The sequence below is a fragment of the Vanellus vanellus genome (genome assembly GCF_965231255.1).
Source record: "Vanellus vanellus genome assembly, chromosome: 15".
Lineage (NCBI taxonomy): Eukaryota > Metazoa > Chordata > Aves > Charadriiformes > Charadriidae > Vanellus > Vanellus vanellus.
The window spans coordinates 2,782,937-2,809,161 of record NC_138920.1 but is presented as its reverse complement, the minus strand read 5'-3'; the positions used below and the strand labels follow the sequence as shown (position 1 = coordinate 2,809,161).

The 26,225-nt window shown below is 44.3% G+C and overlaps 1 protein-coding gene across 2 annotated transcripts in view; it reads right to left on the bottom strand.

Annotated features, from left to right (window-relative positions):
- The window catches only part of NCOA6 (nuclear receptor coactivator 6), a 39,159-nt gene extending 16,896 nt beyond the window's left edge, over window positions 1-22,263 (bottom strand). The window contains exons 1-7 of one of the 2 annotated variants that reach the window (XM_082490925.1): window positions 22,014-22,263; window positions 18,186-18,341; window positions 17,494-17,616; window positions 15,389-15,520; window positions 12,854-13,669; window positions 9,770-9,916; window positions 7,710-8,829 (exon numbers count right to left, since the gene is read on the bottom strand). In XM_082490925.1, the coding sequence (XP_082347051.1) occupies window positions 7,710-8,829; window positions 9,770-9,916; window positions 12,854-13,669; window positions 15,389-15,520; window positions 17,494-17,616; window positions 18,186-18,341; window positions 22,014-22,248 (2,729 nt within the window). In that variant the 5' untranslated portion in view covers window positions 22,249-22,263. The remainder of the gene's footprint in view (window positions 1-7,709; window positions 8,830-9,769; window positions 9,917-12,853; window positions 13,670-15,388; window positions 15,521-17,493; window positions 17,617-18,185; window positions 18,342-22,013) is intronic. The other variant, XM_082490924.1, reaches the window with a different exon arrangement.
- Between the last annotated feature and the right edge of the window lie 3,962 nt (window positions 22,264-26,225).

Below are 26,225 nucleotides of genomic sequence, written 5' to 3'. Positions count from 1 at the left end.
AATCTTAAATGTGCCATTTATGATTTCTTTATAATGGTGGGAGATTAAAAATGCTACAGTTAAAGCTTAGGTAAAAAGCCTACGAAGAGCATCACTGCACAAACAGGCTTAACCTAGAAAACAACCGTGGTGCAAAATCGATTCTTAGAAAACATCTCCTGCCAGATGGGACTAACGGGGCAAGCTGTACGAACCTGGCAAACAGACAGTTTTGTCTGCTAGCAAAGAGGAGCAGTTATTGTAGGAAAGACTGCTACTGTAATTGCTGGAAAATTTAAACATAACTTGAATTTTGCATGTAGCTGAAATTCACTGGGCATATTTAACAACCACCACTCATCCAAAAAACCCTCAAATTCTGAATACAAAAAACAAGCAAGATGAGAAGTTTGTGTGAGACAGACAAATATTCCATCTTTGTTCTTCTCTCCTGTTTCTCCGGATGTAAAACAAAACACAACTGCACATTAGGTACAGTATAGATTGTCACAAGTTGAACCCTTTGCTCCACCAGCTGCATTCTCAAGCACAACCTCCAGACACAAAATCCCTCATCAGAGTGGAGAGAGAACCCCAGAAGACAAAAAAAAACCCAACAAACCAACCAAACCAACCCAAAAAGGGCTGCAGATGCCAAAACAAGGTGTGCAAAAGCACAATTACAGTACAGATGCAAGCAGAACCAGCACTGCCAACGTGGTACAACGCTCTGCGACAACTTCTGCTTTTCTTAGAAGGACATCATCCTCTGGTCCTAAATGAGTCTCATCTCCCATGCGTACGGGGGCCGTCACCTCCAGCGCTGTCACCTCCAGCCCTACGGTTAAAAGCTCTGAATCTGGGTGAGGAAAACTTCTTTGCCCTGCAGTGCTCTTCACCCTCTGCACATCACCTCTGCACATCACCCCGGGTACTGCCAGTCGGAGTGCCAGCAGTGATTTCCCCCAGTGGATTATTTCTGTTCTCCCAGTGCACGTGACGGTTATGGTCTGTGCACAGGGGAAACATTAAACAACTGTTTGTTTGTGCATGTATTTAATAGAATTAACAAACACATTTTAGCTACAGTCACATTTCATCTAGCATCTTTTTCCTCAGATTACATCCCATTACCTGTCTTCAGGTTCAGAAAACACACGCAATCCCTTTTGAACAACCTACTTTTCCAAAACGTCTCGAGTTTCATTCCCATGCCGAGATGCTCAATTAGGCAAACTGTTAAAACAATTCCGGACTCAACTGAATAAACTCTTTCAATAGCTCACTTTTCCTATTTACATTCCAATGTGGCTCAGCCTACAAACCATATTACTAATGGCACTTTTGTCACTATATTATTACATCTCGGAAACGATTTCTAAGAAAAAAAACCCCAGCAACAGAATATTTTTTAGCACGTTTATCAAATTAGCTGCATTTCCAAAGAAGGTTTGCTGCTCTGAACTGTAAAATTTCTGAGGAAGAACGACAGAGCAAAAGCCGAGATGAAAAGCACCCTATTTGCCACCGACGCAAAAGAAAGGGATCCAAATCAGGTTTAAAACAAGCAGCAATTCCACGACAGGAAAACGCTGAGCTTGCCCGACGATGCCAGGGGAGCCGAGAGGGAATGAGGCAGGAAGGTATCAGGGCCAGTTTTCATTGCAGCCGCCCTCCTTTTGCTGGAGAATAATCTCAAAAATATTTATAAGGATAGCTCCCTTGTTAAGGCTGCTGCAAGGATAAAGTGATTAATATATAGCCTGTTAAGAAACACAACACTAATCCGTATCAGGTGCCGAAACAGCATTCCGCAGGTCGCAACAGCAAGAGAACATTCACTGCAAATTGAAGTGATAGAGTTAAGTGCAAAGCGGTATTTAAGTACACCAAAATCTGATTAAAAGCCTTATTATTTAAGAGCTGGGAATTCTTTTGAGTTGTCATAGCTCAGTAGAAAAGCTGGAATATAGTCTTCTTTTAGAGCTATAGATGTCCATTTATTGATACTCCCAGGCCCAATGAAGCTGGGTGATCATCACTAAGAGCAATGAAAATAGAAACCTACCAAAGCTTTTGTTTAACGATTAACGGATTGTCTTTTCAGAAGAGTGCCAACTCGTCTGCTCCCTCCGAACCCTCTGTCATTTCCATGGCGGGACAGTTCACTGGAGTAGTGACTACTATTATTTTACTGGAATCTCTTTAGAGTCGAAGCATTTTATTTTAGAAATAACAGCAGCCTCCCAGTATCTGAAGGGGGCCTACAAAAAAGCTGGAGAGGGACTTTTTACAAGGGCATGTAGCGATAGGACAAGGGGGAATGGCTTCAAACTGGAAGAGAAGAGATTTAGATGAGATATTTGGAAGACATTTTTCCCTGTGAGGGCGGTGAGCCCCTGGCGCAGGGTGCCCAGAGAAGCTGTGGCTGCCCCATCCCTGGAGGTGTTCAAGGCCAGGTTGGACGGGGCTTGGAGCGACCTGGGCTGGGGGGAGGTGTCCCTGCCCAGGGCAGGGGGGGTGGAACGAGATGGTCTTCAAGGTCCCTTCCAACCCAAACCGTTCTGTGATTCAATGACCACGAATGCTTTTGATGCAGAGAAAAGTAAGACATTGTTATTGTCTGAAAGACATCTGGATAGGTTTGAATGTCAGGTGAAAAACAAACAGGAAAATATCTGCTTGCTGTTTATTTGAAGGTCTCCGCAGGATCTCATGTATAGAGAGCAGCATGACGCACGTTCTACCATTATGCCACTACTATTCTTTACAACTGGACCACAGGACACTACCTCATGCAACATGCTGTTACAAGCCACTCTCACCAAATTACTTACACTTAAAATTTCTGGAATTGCAAAAGGGAGACACCAACACGCCCTCGTATACCTCCCTTCCACGTAGGCAACGACTATCAGAGTTACAAAGCTCGACACACCTATGGCTTTTCCTACAAGCCTGCCCCGTCCCCCGCGGCAGCACTGCGGCAGGATGGACGGTGGCCGCCCGCGACCGCACACCCGGGCACGAAGGAGCCCTGTTCTACACCTTTCAGAACCCGTCCAGTTGTAACAACTTCGGCACCGCAAGAGACGAGCTGTATCTCAGCTACCATTTCCCATTGTCACGGTTTCTGCTGGGATGGAGTTAACTTTGTGCTCGCAGCTGGCGTAGTGCTGTGTTTTGGATTTGGGACGGGCATAGTGCGATAGCGCACCGATGGTTTTGGTTGTTGCTGAGGTCTCAAGGCCATTCTGCTCCTCACACCGCCCCACCAGCGAGCAGACTGGGAAGGCACAAGGAGTTGGGAGGGGACACAGCCGGGACAGCTGACCCCAACCGACCACAGGGATATTCCATGCCATGTGACGTCACGCTCAGTATATAAAGCTGGGCAAGAAAAAGGAAAGGGGGATGTTCAGAGCGATGGCGTTTGTCTTCTCAAGTCACCATGACGCGTGACGGAGCCCTGCTGTCCTGGGGACGGCTGAACACCCGCCTGCCCATGGGAAGTGGTGAATGAATTGCTTGTTTTGCTTTGCTGGCGTGTGCGGCTTTTGCTCTACCTATTAAACTGTCTTTATCTCAACCCAGGAGTTTTTCCTCACTTTTACTTTTCCGATTCTCTCCCCCATTGTAACTGGGGAGAGCGAGCGAGCGAGCGGCTGCATGGTCCCGGGCTGCCAGGTGGGGTTAAACCACGACAGTCCTTTATGGTGCCCAACATGGGGCTTGACAGGTTGAGATAACGACAGATTTCATTAGAGCGTGCTAGATGGGATTTATAGCTGTTATTGCCCTTCAGCTATTAATTGGCAGGCTCCTGCGCTTGCCTCGGGGCTCGCTCGCCTTCCTGTATGAGAGGGTCTTGTGCTCGTTCGTGGTTGCTTCTTGCTTTCGCCGCTTGCTGTACTGCTGACTGCTTATCATCTTACTCTGCTGTGCTTGGGAACATTCCGATAACAGCAATGGCGACGCGCCTGGGCTGGCAGATGGCCAGGGCTGCCGCTTTCTGTGCTACCGACGGGACGGGACTTCCAGTCGAAGTAACTGCAGATGCTAAGGCCAGCAAAGAAGGAGGGAGAGGAGATGCTTTAGGGACCAGAGCAGAGATTTCCCCGTGGTGAAGACCATGGTGAGGTAGGCACGGCGAGTCCCCCTGCGGCCCACGGGGGTTACCGCTGGAGCAGGCGATGCTCGAAGGAAAGGACCCGTGGCGGAGCAGTTCGTGAAGAGCTGCAGCCCGCAGGAGGGAACCCCCGCTGGAGCAGGGAAGGGTGTGAGGAGTCCTCCCCCTGAAGAGGAAGGAGCGGCAGAAATGACGTGTGACGAACTGACCGCAACTCCCATTCTACGTCCCCCACCCCCCGACTCGGGGCAGGGGCGGGGGGGGAGGGGGGGTAGAGTTAAACCCAGGATTTGAGTTGCACGTTATGGGAATGGCTCTAGCAGGAACCCCTTGTTGCTAGCCAGGCGAGGCGCATGGGGAGGAGCTCATCGCAACGTTTAATCCTATAACCCGCCCCAAAAGGACCAGGGGGGGGAGATTGTAATGGATATCCTTTTAAATTGTTGTAACCCATGATCTAAGTTGCATATTATAGGAATTGCTACAGCAGAAACCACCGGAACCAAGGGAGGAGAAGCCTCACAAGAAGCAGTGCAAGTGCAGCAGTGACCTGACCTGAGCCGGCTTTGGTGCCCAGTTAACTCCACACTACACACCATCTCTCCTGTCCTGGGTGACTGCTCTGGCAGACGGAGCCCGAGGTCATGGACTGGATGAACTTAATGGACATTTTGTGGACATCTGTGGACATTTACAGACATTTTACAGACGTTCCACGGGGTGGTCTGTGGACTAAGGGAATGATCTCTGTGTATTATATCAAAGGATGGGAATGGGGTTGGGGGTTAATGAGGTTGTATTGGATAGCGTGGGACCCGAGCATGACATAAATGGTATGGAATAAGGGGTGGAGAATGGCACAGTTTCGGCTGGGATAGAGTTAACTTTGTGCTCGCAGCTGGCGTAGTGCTGTGGTTTGGATTTGGGACGGGCATAGTGCGATAGCGCACCGATGGTTTTGGTTGTTGCTGAGGTCTCAAGGCCATTCTGCTCCTCATACCGCCCCACCAGCGAGCAGACTGGGAGGGCACAAGGAGTTGGGAGGGGACACAGCCAGGACAGCTGACCCCAACCGACCACAGGGATATTCCATGCAATGTGACCTCACGCTCAGTATATAAAGCTGGGCAAGAAAAAGGAAAGGGGGGAACACAGGAAAGACATGGACCTGTTGGAACAGGGACAGAGAAGGGCCACAAAGATGCTGCGAGGGCTGGAGCCCCTCTGCTATGAGGACAGGCTGGGACAGTTGGGGGGGTTCAGCCTGGAGAAGAGAAGGCTCCAGAGAGACCTTAAAGTCCCTTCCAGTGCCTAAAGGGGCTCCAGGAGAGCTGGGGAAGGACTTTTTACAAGGCCATGTAGTGACAGGATGAGGGGGAATGGCTTCAAACTGGAAGAGAAGAGATTTAGATTAGATATTTGGAAGACATTTTTCACTGTGAGGGTGGTGAGCCCCTGGCACAAGGTGCCCCGAGGAGCTGTGGCTGCCCCATCCCTGGAGGTGTTCAAGGCCGGGTTGGACGGGGCTTGGAGCAACCTGGGCTGGGGGGAGGTGTCCCTGCCCAGGGCAGGGGGGTGGAACGAGATGATCTTCAAGGTCCCTTCCAACCTGAACCATTCTATGACTCTATGTTCAGAGTGATGGTGTTTGTCTTCTCAAGTCACCATGACGGAGCCCTGCCTTCCTGGGGATGGCTGAACACCCGCCTGCCCACGGGGAGCAGTGAATGAATTCCTTGTTTTGCTTTGCTGGCACGCATAGCTTTTGCTCTACCTATTAAATTGTCTTAATCTCAACCCATGAGTTTTTCCTCTTTTACTTTTCTGATTCTCTCCCCCATCATAACTGGGGGGAGTGGGCGAGCGGCTGCATGGTTCTAGCTGCCAGGTGGGGTTAAACCATGACACCAAGTCACTCCAAAGTTGCAGTCTACCCACACGTTGGCCGCTTGGTTCTAGGCGAGTTACTTGAACCAGGTTTTCACAGCTGGCCTTAGATTGTGTACTCCTTCAGATTTAATCTGAAATCACACAGCCTGTTTTGCAGCAGTGTTGAGCTCATAGGCCATAGCATGACCATATATAATTGTATAGCAGGTATTTGAAAGACTTTTTTTCAAGGCCTATTAAGTTAGCATGCTTTGCTTTGCTTTACCTCTGCTATGCAGCATTTCTGCTCCTGTAAAAGACAAGTAACAGCTCCTGCATTTTATTTTAGCACTAATTAAGCCAATTAAGGATTGTCACAAAAGATCACTTGCTATAGATGATGCGAGTCGTTTCAGTCCAGAACTAAAAAGTCCATGAGAAAATTAATTCCATCTTCACGAAGGAATCTTGATATTGTGCAGAAAGTGCAGCTTGGGGCTACACACTGAATAACCAAGAGAAAAAAATAAAACACTGAATAGCCGCTTAGTACTTGGACACCATCCACTCTTTGCACTGAACTGGACATCTACCTCTGGAAAAGGTAGCATAAACTTCAGGTTAAAAACTTATAATGATTATTTAAAGAACTGGGACTGGTGGAACTAGAGCCACACCAGCAGCTTGATATGCTATTTCTACCTTTTTGTTTGTTTGTTTTTAAGAATTTAATTTTGAAATTTGGATATTTGCTGGGTTATTATTTTCTGTGCAAAGTTTTTCCATTTTCTTCTAAAGCAAACTGAAAACAATGCCCAGAAGTTCCATCAGGTGGATTCCTGGCAATGCCCCTGTGGCTCATTTGCAGCATTAGCATAATTAGATACAGCATATCCGCCTTTACCGCTTTAGCTGAATAATGGTATAGCAGCAGTAGTCCACCTCCCTGTGCTGGTATCAGTAGACCGTCAACAGCAAAAGGACAGCTGGCCAGTTAAAAATACGCTGGCCAAAGAGGAATGAAGAGATTCAGCAATCTCGTATTTCCATTGAACAGGTACATTCGTTATCTCTCAATATTATGCATTTGCCTCTTCCCTCTCAAGATCCGGGTTTGGGTTTTTTTCCTTCCTAATCTCTCCCAGGCCAGGAAGACCAGTGCTGCTTGGGCTTGTTTTCCCCATACCCAGAAAATACCGAATTCCTCCCTCTAATTTCTAGCTGCAGCTTCAACTAAGAGAGAAGTCCAGCTCAACTCCAGTCAGAAACATGTCAGGTTATACACATAATTCAAGAAACAACCCCCCAAAAATTTCTACTGCACAAGTTACACAGAGGCTTATAATTCTTCTGAAAGTACTTCCCAACCTTTGTGGCCGTCAAACTGCTTCAAAAAGGCGGCCTCCTCTTCCAAGGGCCATGGCACCACGTGCCCACTGATATACTGAAACAACTCTACATTTCCTTCACCCAGTAAATGTAAGGAACGGTGCCGTTACAATTAGGTTTATAACTGAGCTGGGATGTTTGCAGGTTGGTTTTTTTTTAAATCTTGAACGAACTTTCCAGTGGCAGACTTGCCAGTGGGTTATCATTTAACTCTTGAAAGAAATTGCTAGAATATGAAATAATACAGGTCTTTTCTCACCCCATACTTGCTGAAAAAATAATGACAAGTTGCCTGCGGAGCTTCCCCACGCCCCTTATAAAAACAATGTAATATTAAACCTACGTTGTTTGTTCAAGTTGTTGATTATTTTTCTTCTTCCTTGGAGGCTTCTTCTTCTTGGGCTTGTTGGCATTCTGATTATTTTGTTTGTTGTTCACACCAAAGTGTCCTGCTGATATATCGCTTTGTAGAAGGTTAACCAAGAGCGGACTTGTGAGCGTAACGTCTTTATTGACGGGAAAAACAGGATTCTGCCCACAGGAAATCTGATTCCCATTTGGCGTTCCGCTAAACCCTGTATTGAAAGGCAGCCCGTGGCCAGAGAAGTGACTCCCTGAAGCACTGTTGTTTCCTTGCATTGGTTGCATATGAGAAGGCACCATGTTTGGCTGCTGCACAGGAACGTCAGGTAACATCTGCGTCAAGTTCACATCATTATTTGTTGTAGTAGTAGTATCCCCGAGTTGCTGAGATATGTGAGGACCAGGTCCAGCGGGTCTTAAAACTTGCCCTTGAATTCCCATCACCTGAGAAGGATTACCGTTCACAGGGCCTTGCTGTGCCATCATCTGCCCAGTGAACTGCACCATATTTCCTTGCATGTTTGGGGTTGGTCCTCTCATCAGCTGAGCTGGCCCCGTCATAACATTGGACTGGTTTTGAGCATTAAAAGGCTGTTTATTCCCTTGCATCTGAGTGGTCATCATCTGTTCCATCATTGAGTTTTGCTGTAACAAGACCTGGCCCTGAGGTCCCATCATCTGATTGTGTGTAGACATCATCTGTTGTCCCTGCTGGGGAATCATCTGTTTGGGTGGGGTCATCCTTTGGGGAGAAGGACCAAGATTTTGGTTTTGTGGTGTCACCATCATTTGGCCTTGCGGCATGAGCTGAGTTCGAGACAGTATCATCTGGTTTTGAGGGTTCAGCGATCCCTGAGCCTGAATGTTTACCATCTGTCCTTGAGAGGATACAATTTGCTGATGCATTCCCATTAGCTGCGACTGTGGTCCTTGCTGAGGCTGTCCCTGTATGTTGCCCATGTTAACTTGTGGCACCCCACTAGCACCCGCCTGCTGGTTGTTCATATTTCCATGAAGTCCCATTAGATTGGTCTGCATCATATTTGGGGGGCCATGTGGTGCTTGCATCTGATTTTGAGGAGGTCCAGATCCTTGGCCACCTTAAAAAAGAAAAAAAAAAAATACTAGTAAGAAACTGATTGGAGTGGTATAAGAGTTTTTACAACTTTTGACGTTGAGTAAGTACTCCAAAATTCTTTTCCTCCCTTTTCCAAAGAACTGGTATACTGGACTTACTTGCAGTCCTGTCATGCAATGTTTGATGCTACAGATATTAAAAGAGAACATCATACTTCTCAAAATAAACACTTAAACCGGTACTTCCCGTGTACGCCACTGCAGAAGACGTAACAGAAATTTCATTTCAGTTGTTATCTGTACATAAATTCGACAATCTTCCATAATATTACTGAACTCAACAGAACGATTCCTAAACAAAATAAGCTTCAAACCTTGAGGTTATTTCATAATGGGTTATAAAATAAATACACACGGAGTACTGATGAAATCACATTATCAGGGTATCCATGATCCAGACAAAAGACTAATAATTGAATTGTTAAATGGAGGCATTTCTGAATTAAAGATTTAATTTTTACAGAACTGTCTGTAAGTAGACTTCAAAGCTTTCAAAGGATCTAATAAATAATTTTGTATATTTTGTTCTGCTTCTGAGATAATAACACTTTTTCTTTTTCTCTGAAGTTCTTTGTGTGTTGTATCTTTATTACCCCTAGCCTCCAAATTTCGATGCCACTTCCATTCAATTTCTTAACAGATACTTCTGGATCCTTGTATGGCAACCCTAATCAATAACATAGTTGTGTTGTCTGAAAAACACGAGCAGCCTCCTGCTTTTCTTTTCCTCATTCAGCAATCCACACAGCACACCCCTGCAGCCCCGCCAGCTAACTCCGTGTTAACGACAAGAGTTTAATGTTTTGGTACCCGTGTTACACCAGTAAAGGCATTGTTTTCTACAAAAAAAAAAAAATAGAAAAAAAGAAAAAAAACCTGAGGAACACCACATTCCAAACAGACCTGTGTGCTGCACGTTTTGGCTAGTTTGCAGCTGCGGCGCTCCGCTGTTCACCGGTGTTCCTGGAGCTGTGGAAGGGACCTGACCTTGCATGAAGTTCTGGTTAGCCTGGCCGGCAGGGAACCCCGGGGGCAGGCGCTTGGGCATTCCTGAACACAAGAATTTTCTTATTAGTGCGTGTGGAGAACAGGAAGAAAAAGAAGAGAAAAATCTATAATTAGAGTACAAGAGGAAGAATACCTTTGAGTCTGTACCGTCACATTACAGGTTTAGGCAGAAAGTGCTTTTGCCAACAAATGAAACCCACTGAAGGCATTTATAATTCTTACCTGTGCAATAATTCTGCCTAACAAGCTACTAGGATTCAGTTCAAACTGCCATTTAACTACAAAACTTGCCCCGAAGAGAAGGCGAAAAGTCCATGTTTGACTTTTTAGAAACTAGAAATTAAAAGTAACCCAGTTGGCTGTTTTCTTAGCAGCTGCATCTCAACTCTAATCAAACCCTTAACCTACCCCACGTATTCAAACACAAATATCTTGCCGTTTTGTTACAGTGATGTGCTCCTCTCAACAACTGGCACCGTAACACACCAGGTACACACTCCTGAGCACTCCTTTGCCCTGCTGCCGTGTGTATGCATGCTCAGAATACCTTCTCAACCCAGAGTGGGCTGAGTAACCTCATGAGAGAGCACGTCCAGAGCCCACAACGGCCGCGCATTCAAGTATCCCTGCTATTCCTACTGCAAGAGCAAGTGATTCTATCAGGCCCCTACCTGGCGCACTTGGACATATTAAAACATCACCACTGCCCTGGGACAGAGAGCAAAACCATCCCTCTATCTATTTATGTGAGCAGCAGCATGAATGGATTTAACAGAACCCGCTTCTTTTTAACTCACTGTCAAATAGTTGGTGCCACAGACCTAGAGGCAGCCCCGTCCTCCCTTATTTTTCTGACCCGCGATACACAGCCAGAATTTGACCCGAGTTCCCTCTACGGTTACAGCTTTCTTGCACGCTTAATTGTATTGCTGGTGTTAATTCATCAGGTCTTAGGTTAGGTCTTAGAAATTAATATTTCAAGATCATCGAGTTTACAGGCCAAGCAATAAGACACATCTGCAAATATGGACCGTGTAATTCTTGGAACATCACATCACCGGACTCCTAAAAGTTTAGCGGCGCTGAACTGTAAAGTTTTGCACACAGGAATGCTTGAACTGAGAAAAAAGAAGCGTTAACTTGGCCTATTCCAAATCTAATATAAATTTTGATTTGCTAAGTTAACTAGGTGAAATGGAAAGCCTTTGAATGCATTCATCTGCACCAAACCTTTAAATCCAAGATGGCTTAACAATTGAAAGATCCATAATTACAACTTAATTAACATATAAATTGCAGCAAGGAATGAGCATGCACAGAAGCCAGGCAAAAATCTCAGCGAGCGGAAGCGACACAGCTTTGCTGAAACCAACAATATCCTGTCCGTATAAATCAGCTGAGGCTATAGCTCACAGCAGGATTACTGATTTTACCAATAAGGTCTACAGTGAGTACAAATAACCTATTTTGATACTTTATTTGGGGTGTCATTTTCAACTCAAAACCATAGGGTTTTGTTTGTAGTAGGTTTACTTAGAAAGGAAGGAGAATGCAGAGGTTACAGTACCTCGAGGTCATGGCTATACTACCCAGAGGAAATGATTCCTGACGGGGACGTACGGCTGGTAAAGCAAAACTGTAGGAAAACGTGACTATAATAAATAATAAATAACTTATTAGTTATTTAGACAGGATAAGATATCCCAAGTACAGGGCACTGGCAGACCCTAAGAACAGTCTGGAAGAGGAGAACCTTGAAACCGAGACAATTCATCTAAATTAAATTCATCTGAATTCAAATGAGACCCACGGTACAAACAGTGAAAATAAGAAGTTTGTCCAGATCAGCAGACCAAGAAAAGTGTATTCCTCACAGCTTTTGGACAGATTTCAGATTTACAATGTGAGAATGCAAGAAACTAGTATATAGGTATGTGTGTTGGGGGAGTCGGGCTAGATGATCTCCAGAGGTCCCTTCCAACTCTGAAAATTCTGTGATTCTGTGTGCAGGTGGACAAAGAATACGGCTCCTATTTTATAAGTACAGAAAGAAAGTATTTTAAAGGCTTGAGCAGGAGGTTGTGTATAGGTATCCGAGAGCAGCCACTCAAGAGAAAGACGAACAAATGAGTGAGCAGAGAGAAGTGCTACAGGGCCGGCACAGAGAACTGCAAAGGGCTGACGAGGAAAAAACACCAAGGACACAAAAGAGATCTTGGGATAGACAAATGAAATTCCTTCACTGTTAGGGAAGAATTCTAGTAGTAGTAAGTGAAAGATGTGAGCGCGGAGGTCTGAGGAAAAAACTAAAGACAACACAGCCAAAGGGGAAGTTAAGACATCCCTTGACCTCCTACTTTTAGAGTAGGGAGTACAACAGCATGGCAATAACACCTCTCTCCTCTTTTATATGGGAAGAAATCGTGACAAAAAAAAAAAGACAGGGTCAAGAAGAGACATCCACAACCTAGAAAGAAAGATGCAAAATAATGCCTCACTTCTAAAGTAGAAAATGTAAACGGTGACAGAGAAAGCTGAAGAGAGAAAGAAAATGCTCGTTCGTTCTTATCACACTCTGCCTCTTTCTCAAAAAAAATCTCCTTCCGCCCCCCTCCAAAAAAAAAAAAGGAAACCACGGAAACAAAATCCCCACACCATCTCTGAATATCCCAGACTCGCTTAAAGGCAACAGAAGAACTGTCAAGAGGACAAGTGGCAGTCATAACCAGCAATGGCATACAGGAACTTACGCAGTGGCCCAGAGTCCACCCTTCAGCCACCACTGTGACACTGCAGGACAGAGACAGGTAGTAGAAACGAAGCGACGCTGCTGCTAATTCACCCGTACTCTCTTTATACTCAACCTATGCCTTTATTCTGCCTTTTAAAGGATCTTTTCAAAACTACCAGCAACATTAGTTCTAGCCGTTTTATGTTTCTTTTCGTTTGAAAATAAAAGAAGGTCTCGGTTCTTCTTACCTCCTAAGCCAGGGTGTAAACCTTGCGGACCTTGGTTTTGCTGCTGCATCACCATGAAGTTGGGGGGTACGTTCCCCTGTTGCACCATAGGATTACGACTAGGAGAACTGACAGGCTGCTGAAATCCCTGGGGAAGCGTGCTACTCTGGGGAGGCCTTGGTCCCATCTGCGGCTGCGTCTGGTTAACTGTTGGAGATGATGCAGGAGAGCCCTGCTGGAAGGAGGAGGGAGAGGAAGCAGGAGACTTGTTGGTCAGGTGGGGTTGTTGTAGTGGCGTAGGAACCCGTGAGGGCCCTCCCTGAAGGCTTTTCATTTGAGGAGCAGTAAACTGGCCAGGATTGCTCATTTGGGGAAAGTTTGAGTGAGCCTGGGAAGCTTGCTGGCTTCCAAAAGGATATGGAGGTGGAGGATGAGTAGGAGTTTGTACTGTTGCTAGAGATGGTCTTGCTTGAAGTTGCTGCTGCATTTGTCCAGGCAGCGGGGCCTTTTTCCAACCCTGGTTTACTGTCAATGTACCCAACGCTCCCTGGGTTGGAGGAGGCTGAAGTGCTCCAGAAGGAAGCTGGTTCCAGCCAGGGGGAACTGGAACCTGTGCTGGTGAAGTAAATGAAGGTCGAATACCCTGCTGTGGCTGCTGATGTGGCTGGGGAGGACGCGTCTGCAACTGCGTCTGCTGCTGGAGCTGCTGAAAGTTGGCTGAGTTCATCTGCCTGTTTACTGGAACTGACTGCATTGAATGGAGCTGGGGAGCTAAAGATCCAGATGGATGATTTTGCTGCTGGATATTTAGCCCAGATAAGAGTGGGTCCATTGCATCTATTAAAATAGCAAAGAAAAGTAAAAAAAAAAAAAAAAAAAAAAAATAACCTACTGTAGACAAAACCCACCCCAAAACAAGAAAGGGTAAATTGCTTGCTTGCATTTGCTTACTCTGCACCAAAATTCACGCTCCGGTGTTCCAATTTCTCCAACAGACAGAACAGGCAATGCTCTAAAAGTTTTCAAAACGTTTGGGAATCCCGAGAAGCCAGGTCTTATCAATTTATAACCTCTACAATAAAGCACAATAGCTCCACAGCACTTGTTACTGCAGACTAACGTAGGCCTTCTACACACTCAGAATCGTAGAACCACACTATTTCTCGAGTTGGAAGGGATCCATAATGATCATCAACTCCAACTCCCCGCTCCTCGCAGGACTATCTGAAACTAAACCATACGACTAAGAGCATCGTCCTGATGCTCCTTGAACTCTGACAGGTTTGAGGCCGCTCTCTGGGGAGCCTGTTCCAGGCACCCACCACCTTCTCTGTGAAAAACCTTCTCTCATGTCCAATCTGAGCTTCCCCTGACACAGCTTCATTCCATTGCCTCCTGTCCCGTCGCTGGTCACCAGAGAGAGGAGATGAGCACTGCCCCTCCGCTGCCCCCCTTGAGGAAGGTGCAGACTGCCATGAGGGCGCCCCTCAGCCTTCTCTTCTCCAAGCTGAACACCCCAAGCGACCTCAGCCGCTCCTCCTAAGTCTCTGCCCTCGAGACCTTTCGCCATCTGGGTCGCCCTCCCCTGGACACACTCCAATGTCTGATGTCCTTCTATTGAGGTGCCCAAACGGTGCTTGAGGTGGGGCCACACCAGTGCAGTGCAGAGTGGGACACAGTCACCTCCCTCGACCGGCTCTCGATGCTGTGCCTGATGCACCCACCCCAGGGCACGGCTGGCCCTTTGGGCTACCAGGGCACGCAGCTGGCTCCTATTTAACTTGCCATCAACCCAAACCCCCCAAGCTCTTTCTGTGTGGTTGCTCTCCAGCCTCTCATCCCCCAGTTTGTATGCATAACCCCACTGTCGGGGTTATCCCTACCAGATAAAAAAAGTGGCATAAGAAGGAATTAAGGTAGTATCATAAATCAGTATTCCCAGAACTTTTAAAACATTTATGAAAAATGCTGTCTGTAAGAATAAATACTGCAGAGATCTACAGAAGTTGGCAAAGTACTGCCACAATTGTATGGAGGGACAAGTAATAACCGCCTCTGCTTTTCTATAGTCCCAAAATGCAAGTAACATGTACCGGCACAGTTGTGAAGAATAAACCCTAAACATTCACACCCCTCAGATCCCCAATCCTCAAACTTCCAGTCTACCCACCCCTCCTGAAGAGCACGTGCGCTCAGTCTGGTGCATTTGCTTCCTGCCGGAGACATCTGCCTCGTTCAACCAACCCTTCTCTTACCTTTATCTAAACATAAAGCTCAGTCACAAAATTCTACTGCAAAAATACGGCTGCTGCTGCTCAACGCATTTGAACAAAATACCAAGCAAGCTGGGGACTTACTAGGCACCCAAATTATTTGAAAAGTTTTACCACATTAATAGGGGCAGAGAGGCTTCCACAGAAAGAATAACTCCTGGAAAGGACGGGGGAAGTACTCCAGGACAATTCTGGAGTACTCTTACGAGTACACGCTCAAGCCTGTGTGCTGAAGAGTAAAAATTCAAGAATGTTTTTGGTCAGTACTGTGACTAAATTTTACCACCTGGCTGCGAGGAAGGCCGAGGTGTTCTTGGCTGCAGCTCAGCACCGGCAGCACTCGCCACCATAGAGGAGGGCACACTTCCACCCTGGGACATCATGACAGCTGCAGCATTGCTCATTCTTATTAAACCTTAAAAAACAGAAATAAAAATTATCAAGTCTTACATAGAGAAGAATCTTAGATTATTTTTTTTTTACAAGAAAAAAAAAAAGTATTTGTTAATAAAACATTTCTTTAGACTTTAAGAATTGTTTGTCTGAAATAACCTGAGGACACCTACCTCCCTCTGAAAGCTTAGATTCCCTGGTATAAAACAAACAAGTTAAGGTCATGCTGAAGCTTTTCCTTTAGCCCCAAACCTTTATAAAGGTTACAGAAGGAAACACTAACAACCCATGAATTATTTCAGCCTGACTTGCCACTAAAATCACAAAGTGACAAGACTGTATCAAAGTTATATATATGTACTAAGGTTTTTGCAAAATCTGATACTAGAAGGTAACTGAGGTGTTGTAAGAGGGAAAAATGTCAATGTTTCACTTCCACAGGCTGCTATTTTATAAAATGGTTTATATTATTGACCTGTTGGTTACATTGCTGTTGTATTTATACTGTTTACGTTCATATTGTTGACCCGCAGGCAGGAAACGAAGCTCGTGATCCCCGCAGTGAGGATCAGAGCAGCCGCTTTCACAGTAAACCTTTCTTTAAATGGTTTACATTCCTTGTTAAGCACAATGATTTTACTACTGTGTAATCAGGTTTCTACAGAGGTGAAATATTCTTTCCATTCCTTCTCATCAACAGCCACACACACATCTTACATTAACTCTGACAAAAAACACTCCCAGGTTTTTTTTAATTGCTTTACATCCTAAGGTACTGATGAGTTTATTTTGCCTCATGATTCAGCTATTAAAATAAATTACATAGCAGCTTTCTTTTAACTCTTCATAAAATCTGACTTTTGTAGTTTAAAATTACTTATCGTGCCTATACAATGCTCTAAAACTTAGTTTAATAAAACTACACCTCTCCATGAAAATTATTTCTCTATGATCAGATCTCAGAAGTTTATCAGAAAATAAAACGAGAGACTAACAATGACAGCGTCCTGTCCTTCCCTTAATTATAATGGATTTAATCTAAAATAGCTTATTATTGTACACCGAAAAAAGGCTTATGTTCACTTTCATAAAAGTAGCCAAACAGAAAACTGTGATAATTTGTGCACATTTCAAAGTGAATTCACTAGACTAGACTCACCTGCTGTAACAGTCTTTAAGTAAAAAAAAAAAAAAAAAACAACAAAACAACCCAACCCCAAACCACCAAAACAAAACCCCAAACCACCAAATCACAGAATCACAGAATTATCAGAGTTGGAAGGGACCTCTAGAGATCATCTAGTCCAACTCTCCTGCTAAAGCAGGATTGCCTAGAGCACATTTCTCAGGACTGCATCCAGGCGGGTCTTGAAAATCTCCAGGGAAGGGGACTCCACAACCTCCCTGGGCAGCCTGTTCCAGTGCTCTGTCACCCGAACCGTAAAGAACTGTTTCCGTGTATTTGAACGGAACTTCCTGTGTTCTAACTTGTGCCCATTGCCCCTCGTCCTGTCACTTGGAACCAATGAAAAGAGCCTGGCTCCATCCTTCTTCAACCCACCCTTTAGATACTTGTATGCCATAATCAGGTCTCCCCTCAGCCTTCTCTTCTCCAGGCTAAAGAGTCCCAGCTCTCTCAGCCTTTCCTCATAAGGGAGGTGCTCCAAGCCCTTAATCATCTTAGTTGCCCTTCGCTGGACTCGCTCCAGCAGTTCCCTGTCCCTCTTGAACTCAAACCCTCAAAAAAATCCCCAAACAAACCAATCTGCCTCACCCAAATTACTCCAATGTTTGTGGGGAAAAACGCAGCCAATTATTTAGTTTACATAATATGGGACATGGTTTGACAGTACAGAAACAAGAACGCGCAATAATTAAAATGGCAATTATAATTCTGCAAGCAATAGTTGCTCTAATCAGTGAAATGTCATGATTAGCTTAGTAACAAATTTCAAAGCATATAAGGCTAAACAAATAAAAACCAAAGGGATTTACCTTGTCCCCCTTGCATGGGAAACCCTGACTCCATTCGCACCGCGTTGCTGGCTCCCAGGGGCCCATTGATTCGGACATCCTGGCTTCTGTTTTGAGCTAAAGCTAAATTGATAGCACCTTCCCCTAAAAATAACGCACAATTTGGGTGAACCGAATGATACACAGCAAAGCAGAATACAGACATTTTCAAAAGGACATTTAAAAGATGTCAGGGAAGGAAGAACAAACTTTACATATAATGCTCACTTTAGGACAGTCACGCATTGGACTACCCTTATCTTCTGAATTTCAGTTTTAATTAAAACAAACACCACGATGAGCATTAAATGCCCCGGTTTCATCCTGAGCGTGCTCTTGGACAATTGTCCAGAATGGCTACTTTAATTGTGAAATCCACTGAAAACTCGTTTTTAAGAAAGCCCCATAAAAATATTAGGGCACATTTTGCTAGCTAATACTCAAAAAACATTTTTCAGGAGGTTTCCTGATGCTCAGAGGATTTTCAGCTGTCATGTTTATTATTGAACCTATTCTTGAAAGAATAAAAGTCTTGAGCTACCTTTTCACCGAAGTCATTTTCCAAATTACTAAATTAGAAATTTTGCAACATTAGCCAAGTACACAAAAATCGCTCGTTGAGCATACCGAAATTTTAGCCTAATGCCTTTGGAAGTAAATTAGATGTGAAATACCTTCAATTTGAACTGAGAGAATTCCCAGGTCACGAAGCTGTTGGTTATTATTCTGAGCCAGAATTCGCAGCCGCTCCGCGGCTTCACGGGGTATATTGAAAGTAACGCGGACGCTGTTCCAAGGCTCTATCTTCTGCAGTTTTAACTTGTTGGATTCTTAAAAGAAAAACCATCAAAGTCAGCACAAAGGCAGTTTTCAAACACATAGGATGAAACAACTTGGTAAAAAAGCACAGCTGAAAAAACTCAAACCAATTATTTGGCTTTGAAAATCATCAGTGGTTAGTCTCAGGTGTGGGAGATTTCTCCAGCACAGGGGCACAGTGACCGATAGAGCCAAATCACTGCAGGCAGTTTCCAAAAACTAGCAATATGGACACAACCCAATTGATAACCAATGCAACAGCCGACACAATCCTTTGATAATATTCTTCAAAAATTGAAATATTCTGTGGATAAACTCCTTTGGAAAGATATAAAAATAGCCAATAAAACAGCATTAGTAAATCTGTTAATGAACCAGATGGCTGTGTGAAAAAAAAACATCAAGAATGAAACCTTCATTCTTGAAATATCTGCTCTACAAACGCTTGTGAATCCATCTTTTTTTTTTTTTTTTTTTTTTTTTTTAAAGAAGGCCAGTGCCAACAGAATCCTAGCAGTATTTCCTTAATTTCTACCAAATTACTTAGTTCTTCTGAATAGGTATATTCAATCCACTGCAAAAAAACCCCATATTAAAGTCATGCAAAATATTTAGTTGCACCTTTTCTGAAAACCTATTCTATGTGAGTGTGTCTACATAGATCAGTTGTTTTAAAAGTAACAGGTGGGAATTAGCAAAAAGGTAGGGCAGTCACGTTGGATGTATTTATCTGAAGTGGTACCTAACTAAATCATTGCTCCAAAACGCATTTAAGGATAATTAAAAATATATTCCTAATACAGGTTTATAAGCGTCCAACTTCTAGCTTTCTGCAAAGGCAGTCCCTTTGAAACAGTAAACACTGGCCCAAATTTTGATCAGCCAGTTCTTTCACCGTAAAATCAGATTTACTAAAAGTTTGCTAACTTTTTGATTCTGAAGAACATGTCATTTAAGAATGCCAAGAATTCATTCCTATTAAGGGTATCTCTTGTCCTTAACACCACGTCCTCTCTGCTGCTACAGTAACGGTGTTACTAAATTCATCCTCCTCCTACCTACAAACACATTTTTTGGCTGGAAACACAACAGGAGAAGTTTTAAAACCTCCTTTTGTGGAGGTTTGAACAGTCTTATATGTACTGCTATTAATGTTCCAAAATTTTACATATAAAAATTGCATTATCAGTTTCAGTATTTCCAGATAGGAGTACCTGAGTTTCTTGTTTTTCAAACATTGCATCTGCTAAGCCTAAACCAATGTTATTTACTAACTCCACATCCTGAATACTCCATTTTGCTCTGAATCACTTTAAATACCTTGTCATGTTGATAATTTTCAAGTTAATTTGACATGGATTTCAAAAGTTCGCTTTCTGCTTTATCAGCTGAGGTCTGAATCGTGTTTATTACTCCTGCTGTTAATATTTATAACAAAGCCAGCAGGCAGATGCCTCCGTATAACAAAGAGAAGTCCCTTCAGCTACAGATTGAATTTGTTTCCATTCAAAAACTACGCAATTCATCTATGGTATCAACACATACCCTTTTACACCAGTAGCTATCTGTTAGTTTTATGTCTATTCCAACTGTTTATAAGATACAGCTCAAAACAGTGGTATTTTTATCTTATCCCAGCATTTTATCTCCCCGAGGGATAACGGCAACAACCCAACAACTGACGCCAGACCCAACTGACTGCAACCGGCCAAAATGGAAAGAACAGAACGAAGTGACAAAGAAATTCAGTTTGGTTATTCAGAAGTCACAGGTTATTCTTCTGAAAACGTGTTTTCCGTTATGCAATGAACATTTTAAAACCTAACAGAGGAAATAAGTTTTGTGTAAACGCAAAGATTGCCTGCCTGAAGAAGAAAGGTGGATTCTTCATTGTATGGTGTGATTTCAAAAGACCGTGCAACAGACGAGCAGCGTGCTGGGACGGTGGGCCACAGTCACCGGGAAAGGCTTGGTTCACGAACAGCAGAAAGAGGGAGAGTGTATGGGCAATTCCATGGCTTTTAGACTGCAGTTATATCACAGAATTGTCTGAGTTGGAAGGGACCTTTATGATCAGCCAGTCCAACCATCAACCCGACACTGGCAACACCACCACTAACCCACGTCCCTCAGCACCATGTCTCATGTCTTTTAAATACCTCCAGGGATGGCGACTCCGCCACTTCCCTGGGCAGCCTGTGCCAGTGCTTGATGACACTTTCAGTGAAGACATTTTTCCTAATATCCAATCTAAACCTCCACTGGTGCAACCTGAGGCTGTTTCCTCTTGTCCTATTGCCTGTTCCTTGGAAGAAGAGATGAATCCCCCCCTCGCTACCCCCTCCTTTCAGGGAGCTGTAGAGAGCGAGAAGGTCTCCCCTCAGCCTCCTTTTCTCCAGGCTGAACACCCCCAGCTCCCTCAGCCGCTCCTCACGAGTCTTGTGCTCCAGACCCCGCACCAGCTCCGTCGCCCTTCTCTGGACACGCTCCAGCGCCTCAAATGTCTTTCTTGTAGTGAGGGGCCCAAAACTGAACGCAGTACTTGAGGTGGGGCCTCACCAGTGCTGAGTACAGAGGGATGATCACTTCCCTAGTCCTGCTGCTGGCCACACTATTTCTGATACAAGCCAGGATGCTGCTGGCCTTCTTGGCCACCTGGGCAACCTGCTGGCACCATGACACCACACAACACCATGCCAAGTCAGATCAGCGCTGCTGTGGTCCCAGTCTCCAAGGCTGTTCTGGTTATGCGTTCCCTCCACTGCACTTGAGGCAACCTGCCTGGCTTTAATCTGTTTCTAGAGCAAACTATACTAATGGCAAGAAATTAAGCTGTTAACCTGACCGTTCAAGTAATACCAGACGAGGGGCATTGCTGGGGAAACTGGCGGTGGGGAGGGAGCATACCATGGATCCAAGCACACGGACCCAAGCCATCACACCGCTGCACCCTCACCAAGGGAGGGCTGTCTATTAAGAAAGATTTTACTTGTACAAGCAAGACTACATAACTGAGCAGCTACAAGTAATCATTGTAAGACTCTTTGCAAAGATGCTCAGACAGGGGACGGATGTCTTTTTCCAGATCTAGACGTGCTGGTAAAAGATGTTATTGTCCCAAAAGTCTGTTATCACTCGCTAGCCGTGCAACTGTCCCCAAACCTCGGTGGATGTACAGTGGTACGTGAGAGCACTCCACGTCCTCCATCAGAAAAAAAAATATAAATCGGGGTGGGTAGGTCAACGCAGCAGCAAAGGGGCAGTAACATCTTGAACTGATACAGTTACTTGAGAGTAAACCTATTCTCAGATGAACTGCAGTGGCTTAAATTGGATGGGTTTGGTAGTAAAAAACACCTTGGGTGGACAAGCCTGGTTTCATTTTCATATAACAGAGGGCTGTGTAATGGAGGGAGATGAAAGAGGGAAAAAAAAAAACCAAGTCAAACATGCGACCTGAATAGGAATAAATAAACTCACTAATGAAACAGTTTTAAACAATGAAACAACTGCAGAAACTTGTACTCTGTGTCTCTGAGAAGAACAACTCCCAAATTCACTAAGAATAACCTCAACAAATCTTATTACAAACTAAGTCACTCGAAAACAATATAATACAAGCACCCTGACTATGTAAATAAATATTTTAAGGACAGTTGAAAAATGACAAGAAGGTACGTTACCCATGTGTAGAAGCCCAGGCACATTCTCCAGTATGATATCTAGTTTCTGCTCAAAGTCTCTGTCACCTATATTTCCTTTAAAAGCTACAAAGATCGTGGAATCCTCAGGAGCAGCCTCCTGTTTCAGTTCATCTTCCTCCAGTCCTGAATCAAAATCCACCTCTAAGTCTTCCATAGCTGAGGAGCACAAGGAGGCATACGTATCTTTTAAGTTAGGTAGATCATCCAAAACCATTGTTTCTAACAATGGGAGCCTGTCAGACGTTAAGATGATGCTTGGAAGGGAAAAAAAGAATTATACTAAGTATAGTAAGTGCGTAAAGACATTAACAACTGCTTTCAACAGCATATAAGGTCATTGACAGAACAACCTACCGGGTGACCCAATGCTAGGGTCTGTGAGACAAACTGTGCGACTTGGAAAACCGTGGCCATTGCAGTACCCGAGCTGCTCGTCCACCACAACAAACAGAAGTGGTTTCCTGACAGAATCCTGCCGCACGTGACTTGAGAAATATTCCAGTTGACCTAAACGATAGTCAGGTAGAATGGAAAAAAAAAAAAAAATTAAGAAAAATCAATTACATTCATCTCCATAGCGTAGAGAGAACGTGCAAGCGCCCGGTAGCAATTCTGCAGTGCCTGACCGCCAGGAAATTATAAGGCTCACAGCAGTACTTTAATTATAGAAAGACAGGGAAAAAAACCACCAAATTTAGTTTTAGGGACTGCAGATGCAATAGGCACTCCTTTGTCCAACAAAGCAGTAGGAAAGCCATAGCATTTTTTCCAGGAGAAATTCAGCATTTGTCAAATATTTTACTCACATCCAGGCAAATCTCAAGCATAGTATGTCTTCTCTCTAAAGGTTTGTAAAGAGGTGATTTCAGCTGCTTATGCACATTACAACCTGAAATTTGCTCCCCCTGTGCTAGCCCACAACGCTCCCCGTGCCCCTGTTGAACTCGGATAAGAATGAATTCCATAAATCAAGTCACACACCTGATGTTTTTTACTTAATAAAACGTCTAGACATTGCAATAAATGTTACTTGACATTATGATAGTAATCTAAGCTGTCATCTGTACAGATGTACAACCTACGACAAAAGTTACCCCTACAACTATGGTGAACAATACCAATGTTTAGTTAAGCTAGACATTTTTCCACTCCAACACAAGCCGTTACACGGGCTACGGCATTAACTCCTCCAGGCGAGACCTCTATTCTCACCCTCAACGCTTCGCAAGTATTGCTAAAAGATTAAAACCACCTACAGCAACAGCCAAAGCTGACGTCAAAACCAAAAAAGGGACCTGTTCCTGACCACCGCTGTCAAAACCAAATCAACTCCACAGCCAGGACTGTCAAGACCTCGTAACTCCAAAGCTGTCGGTATTCAGCGCAGCCCACCGAAAACGTTCCGTTCAGGATGACATACCCTCGAATAGGATACAGATTGGGGGTTTTGGCAGAGGTTCAAGTTCCCAACACAAATTAAAACCACAACTCTGACATTAAAGGTGAGCTGCAGGTACCGGCCAGAAAACAGCCTTTTTTAAATAAAAAAAAGATAACTGTGTTAGACAAGCTTAAATTCAGCTCTACGTTGTTTGCACACTTGCAAAACGTTGCTGAAGGGACAATATTACAAATGAAAAAAACAAGGATTGGGAAGTCACCAAATACCCACAGCTTTTGGTCAGGTCTCTACGCACACACTTACTGTGATTTTTGCAAAATCAGGTTTTTATTCTCCCTAACAACCCTACACCACACTGGGCAGGCTAAATGGCATTCATAAATAACCACCTATTTCACACACAGTTACACCCTCTTCATACGGCAGCACCAGGGCTTCGTTTCTCAAACACAACTCCAATCTCGGATTAAAACAAAGCCAATTTTGTCTCACAAGCTCTTCTGCAGTCCTACAACAGGAAGCAAGTAAAAATGTTTCACAGTCCCTGATTTACTTCCGTAGTGCTTTCATAAGTTACTTACTATCACCATGGAAATTTTAAAGATGGGGAATGGAGACAAAAATTTTAAAACATTCATTACCAGGTGAACATGGAGACAATTAAATCTTCTTTTTTTCCCCCCAGACTCCTTGCTGCTCAGCTCTGTAGCTAAATTGCAAGTCTGAACGTTTGGCACCTCCATGAAGTCAAATTACTCCGTTTCATGCCAGGTGCCCAGAAAATGAGAACGACAATCAACAACCATCTGTGAAAAGATATTTTAATTGATTTTCAACCACAATTTCTTGGACAGGGAACTTCCTCTTCAGTTGGCGTTACACCAACCAGGAGAGAATTCCTTCTCCTTCTGCATCATTCATTACACACACACTGACTTCAGGGAGAAAGGAGCTGGGAGTGCTACACACAATATCTTTTTAACGAGCAAACACAGTCATTCTGTGCACTGAATGAGGCAAGCATCCTGTGAAACACAGGCGCTATACGTTGAAGAAAATTACACAGAAAATTATTTATCTGAAAATCTCGAGTAAGTTTTTCAAGGAGAGAGCTCTCAGCTCGATATACAGGCTCTCACGTGTTGAAAAAGCACAATTACTTTGAGGGGATGGGGTGTTCCACCTGCAGCAAGAAACATGACTACTTCTGACAATCCCCGGCAGCAAAGAAATAAAACTTTCTCTATGTGAACACAAATATTTCAAATCTTTTTTTGAACAGCAGTATCTGAAGCATCCATCTTCTCTGTGAAAGAGCAAAAGACCCCCTGCCTGCTTAAACCGTGGTTTTAAAGACTTGATGAAAATGCTGCAGGTGAGACCAGATTCCACCAACCTCACCTCAAAGTGCCAAAATCTGACAGGATTTGCTAAAATTATGGTCCTTCATGAACACCATTAAATTACAGTTTGCTAATTCACAAAGGACCACAGGGCTTGTTCCATTTGACTCAGACAATCACAGGACTGCAGGCAAAGCTTGAGTTAAGAAAAAAACCAAAACAAAACAGGATTGAGCTTCAAATTTTACTATCTGGATAAGCACACGCATCTACAGCTCCCATCGCATTTTTTTTTTGGTTTTCCACATTATGCCCCTCGGGGATCTCTGCTACATCCATCTTCCCTCTCTCCCACTCAAACACACGCAGTTTAGTCTGTTCCTATATTCCGGTATAATTTATCCCAAGTATGACAGGAGGAAGTAAGGATTTGCAAAATCTTCCTCTTCAGGCAGAGCCCAGCACGCCCATCATCTCCAACCAAATGAATCCCAGCTGCATCCCTCGTCCTAGCAAATTCCGTAATCTCCTGGTTATAGGGTTGACTTCCATAAATCTCGGGCCAGCACGTGACCATAATTAGCGTGTACCTTCGCTCAACACTCTTCCGCATAAACACAAAAAGCTTTTAGCGTAAGCACAGACAGGTGAAACTCTGGTCATTCAACAATTCCTGTAAAGTAGATGAACTTCCAGAGGGGGACAGAGTATGTCTGACGAGCAAGAACCATACCTGAATTGACCTGCGTAACCGCAGCACGTTTCATGAACTCGAGCGCTCATGCTCTCATGGCAGCACAAAATGGTCTCTGAATATCATCCCCCCTTCCTGCCCTCGCACCCCGTTGTTTTAGAGTTTCCAATTTAGTATTTCCTATTACACAATTGTTTCTGGAAACTCAGAGCAAGTCCAGCGCTACCACGTGGCAACCATCTATCCACGAACCTGGCCTGGGACAGGCTACAGCACCACCAAAAGTACCACGCCTGTTTATTATAAAGTTAGTCTTATTCAGTGTAATCTATTTATTAAAAATACGTAACTGAAGTAAGAGAGATGGAGATAAATAGCCAGATAACAGACTAATAACAACAATGCGCCTGCAGTACGGTATGAGGGTAGGGGGTGGCAGGGGACAGCCCATGGAGATGGGAGAGTCCGCATCCCCGGGCTGCTGGAGGCTGGAGCTCCTGGGTACGCTCAGCATGTGGATAAAACAATTGATCGACTGAAACGTGCAAGATAGAGACTATCGGGAGGAAGAACTCATGCAGGATACAGCAATCATGAAATCATGGAGTTTCAGAGTTGGAAGGGACCTCTAGAGATCATCTAGCCCAACTCCCCTGCCAAAGCAGGATTGCCCAGAGCACGTTACTCAGGACTGCATCCAGGCGGGTCTTGAAAACCTCCAGAGAAAACCTCCCTGGGCAGCCTGTGCCAGT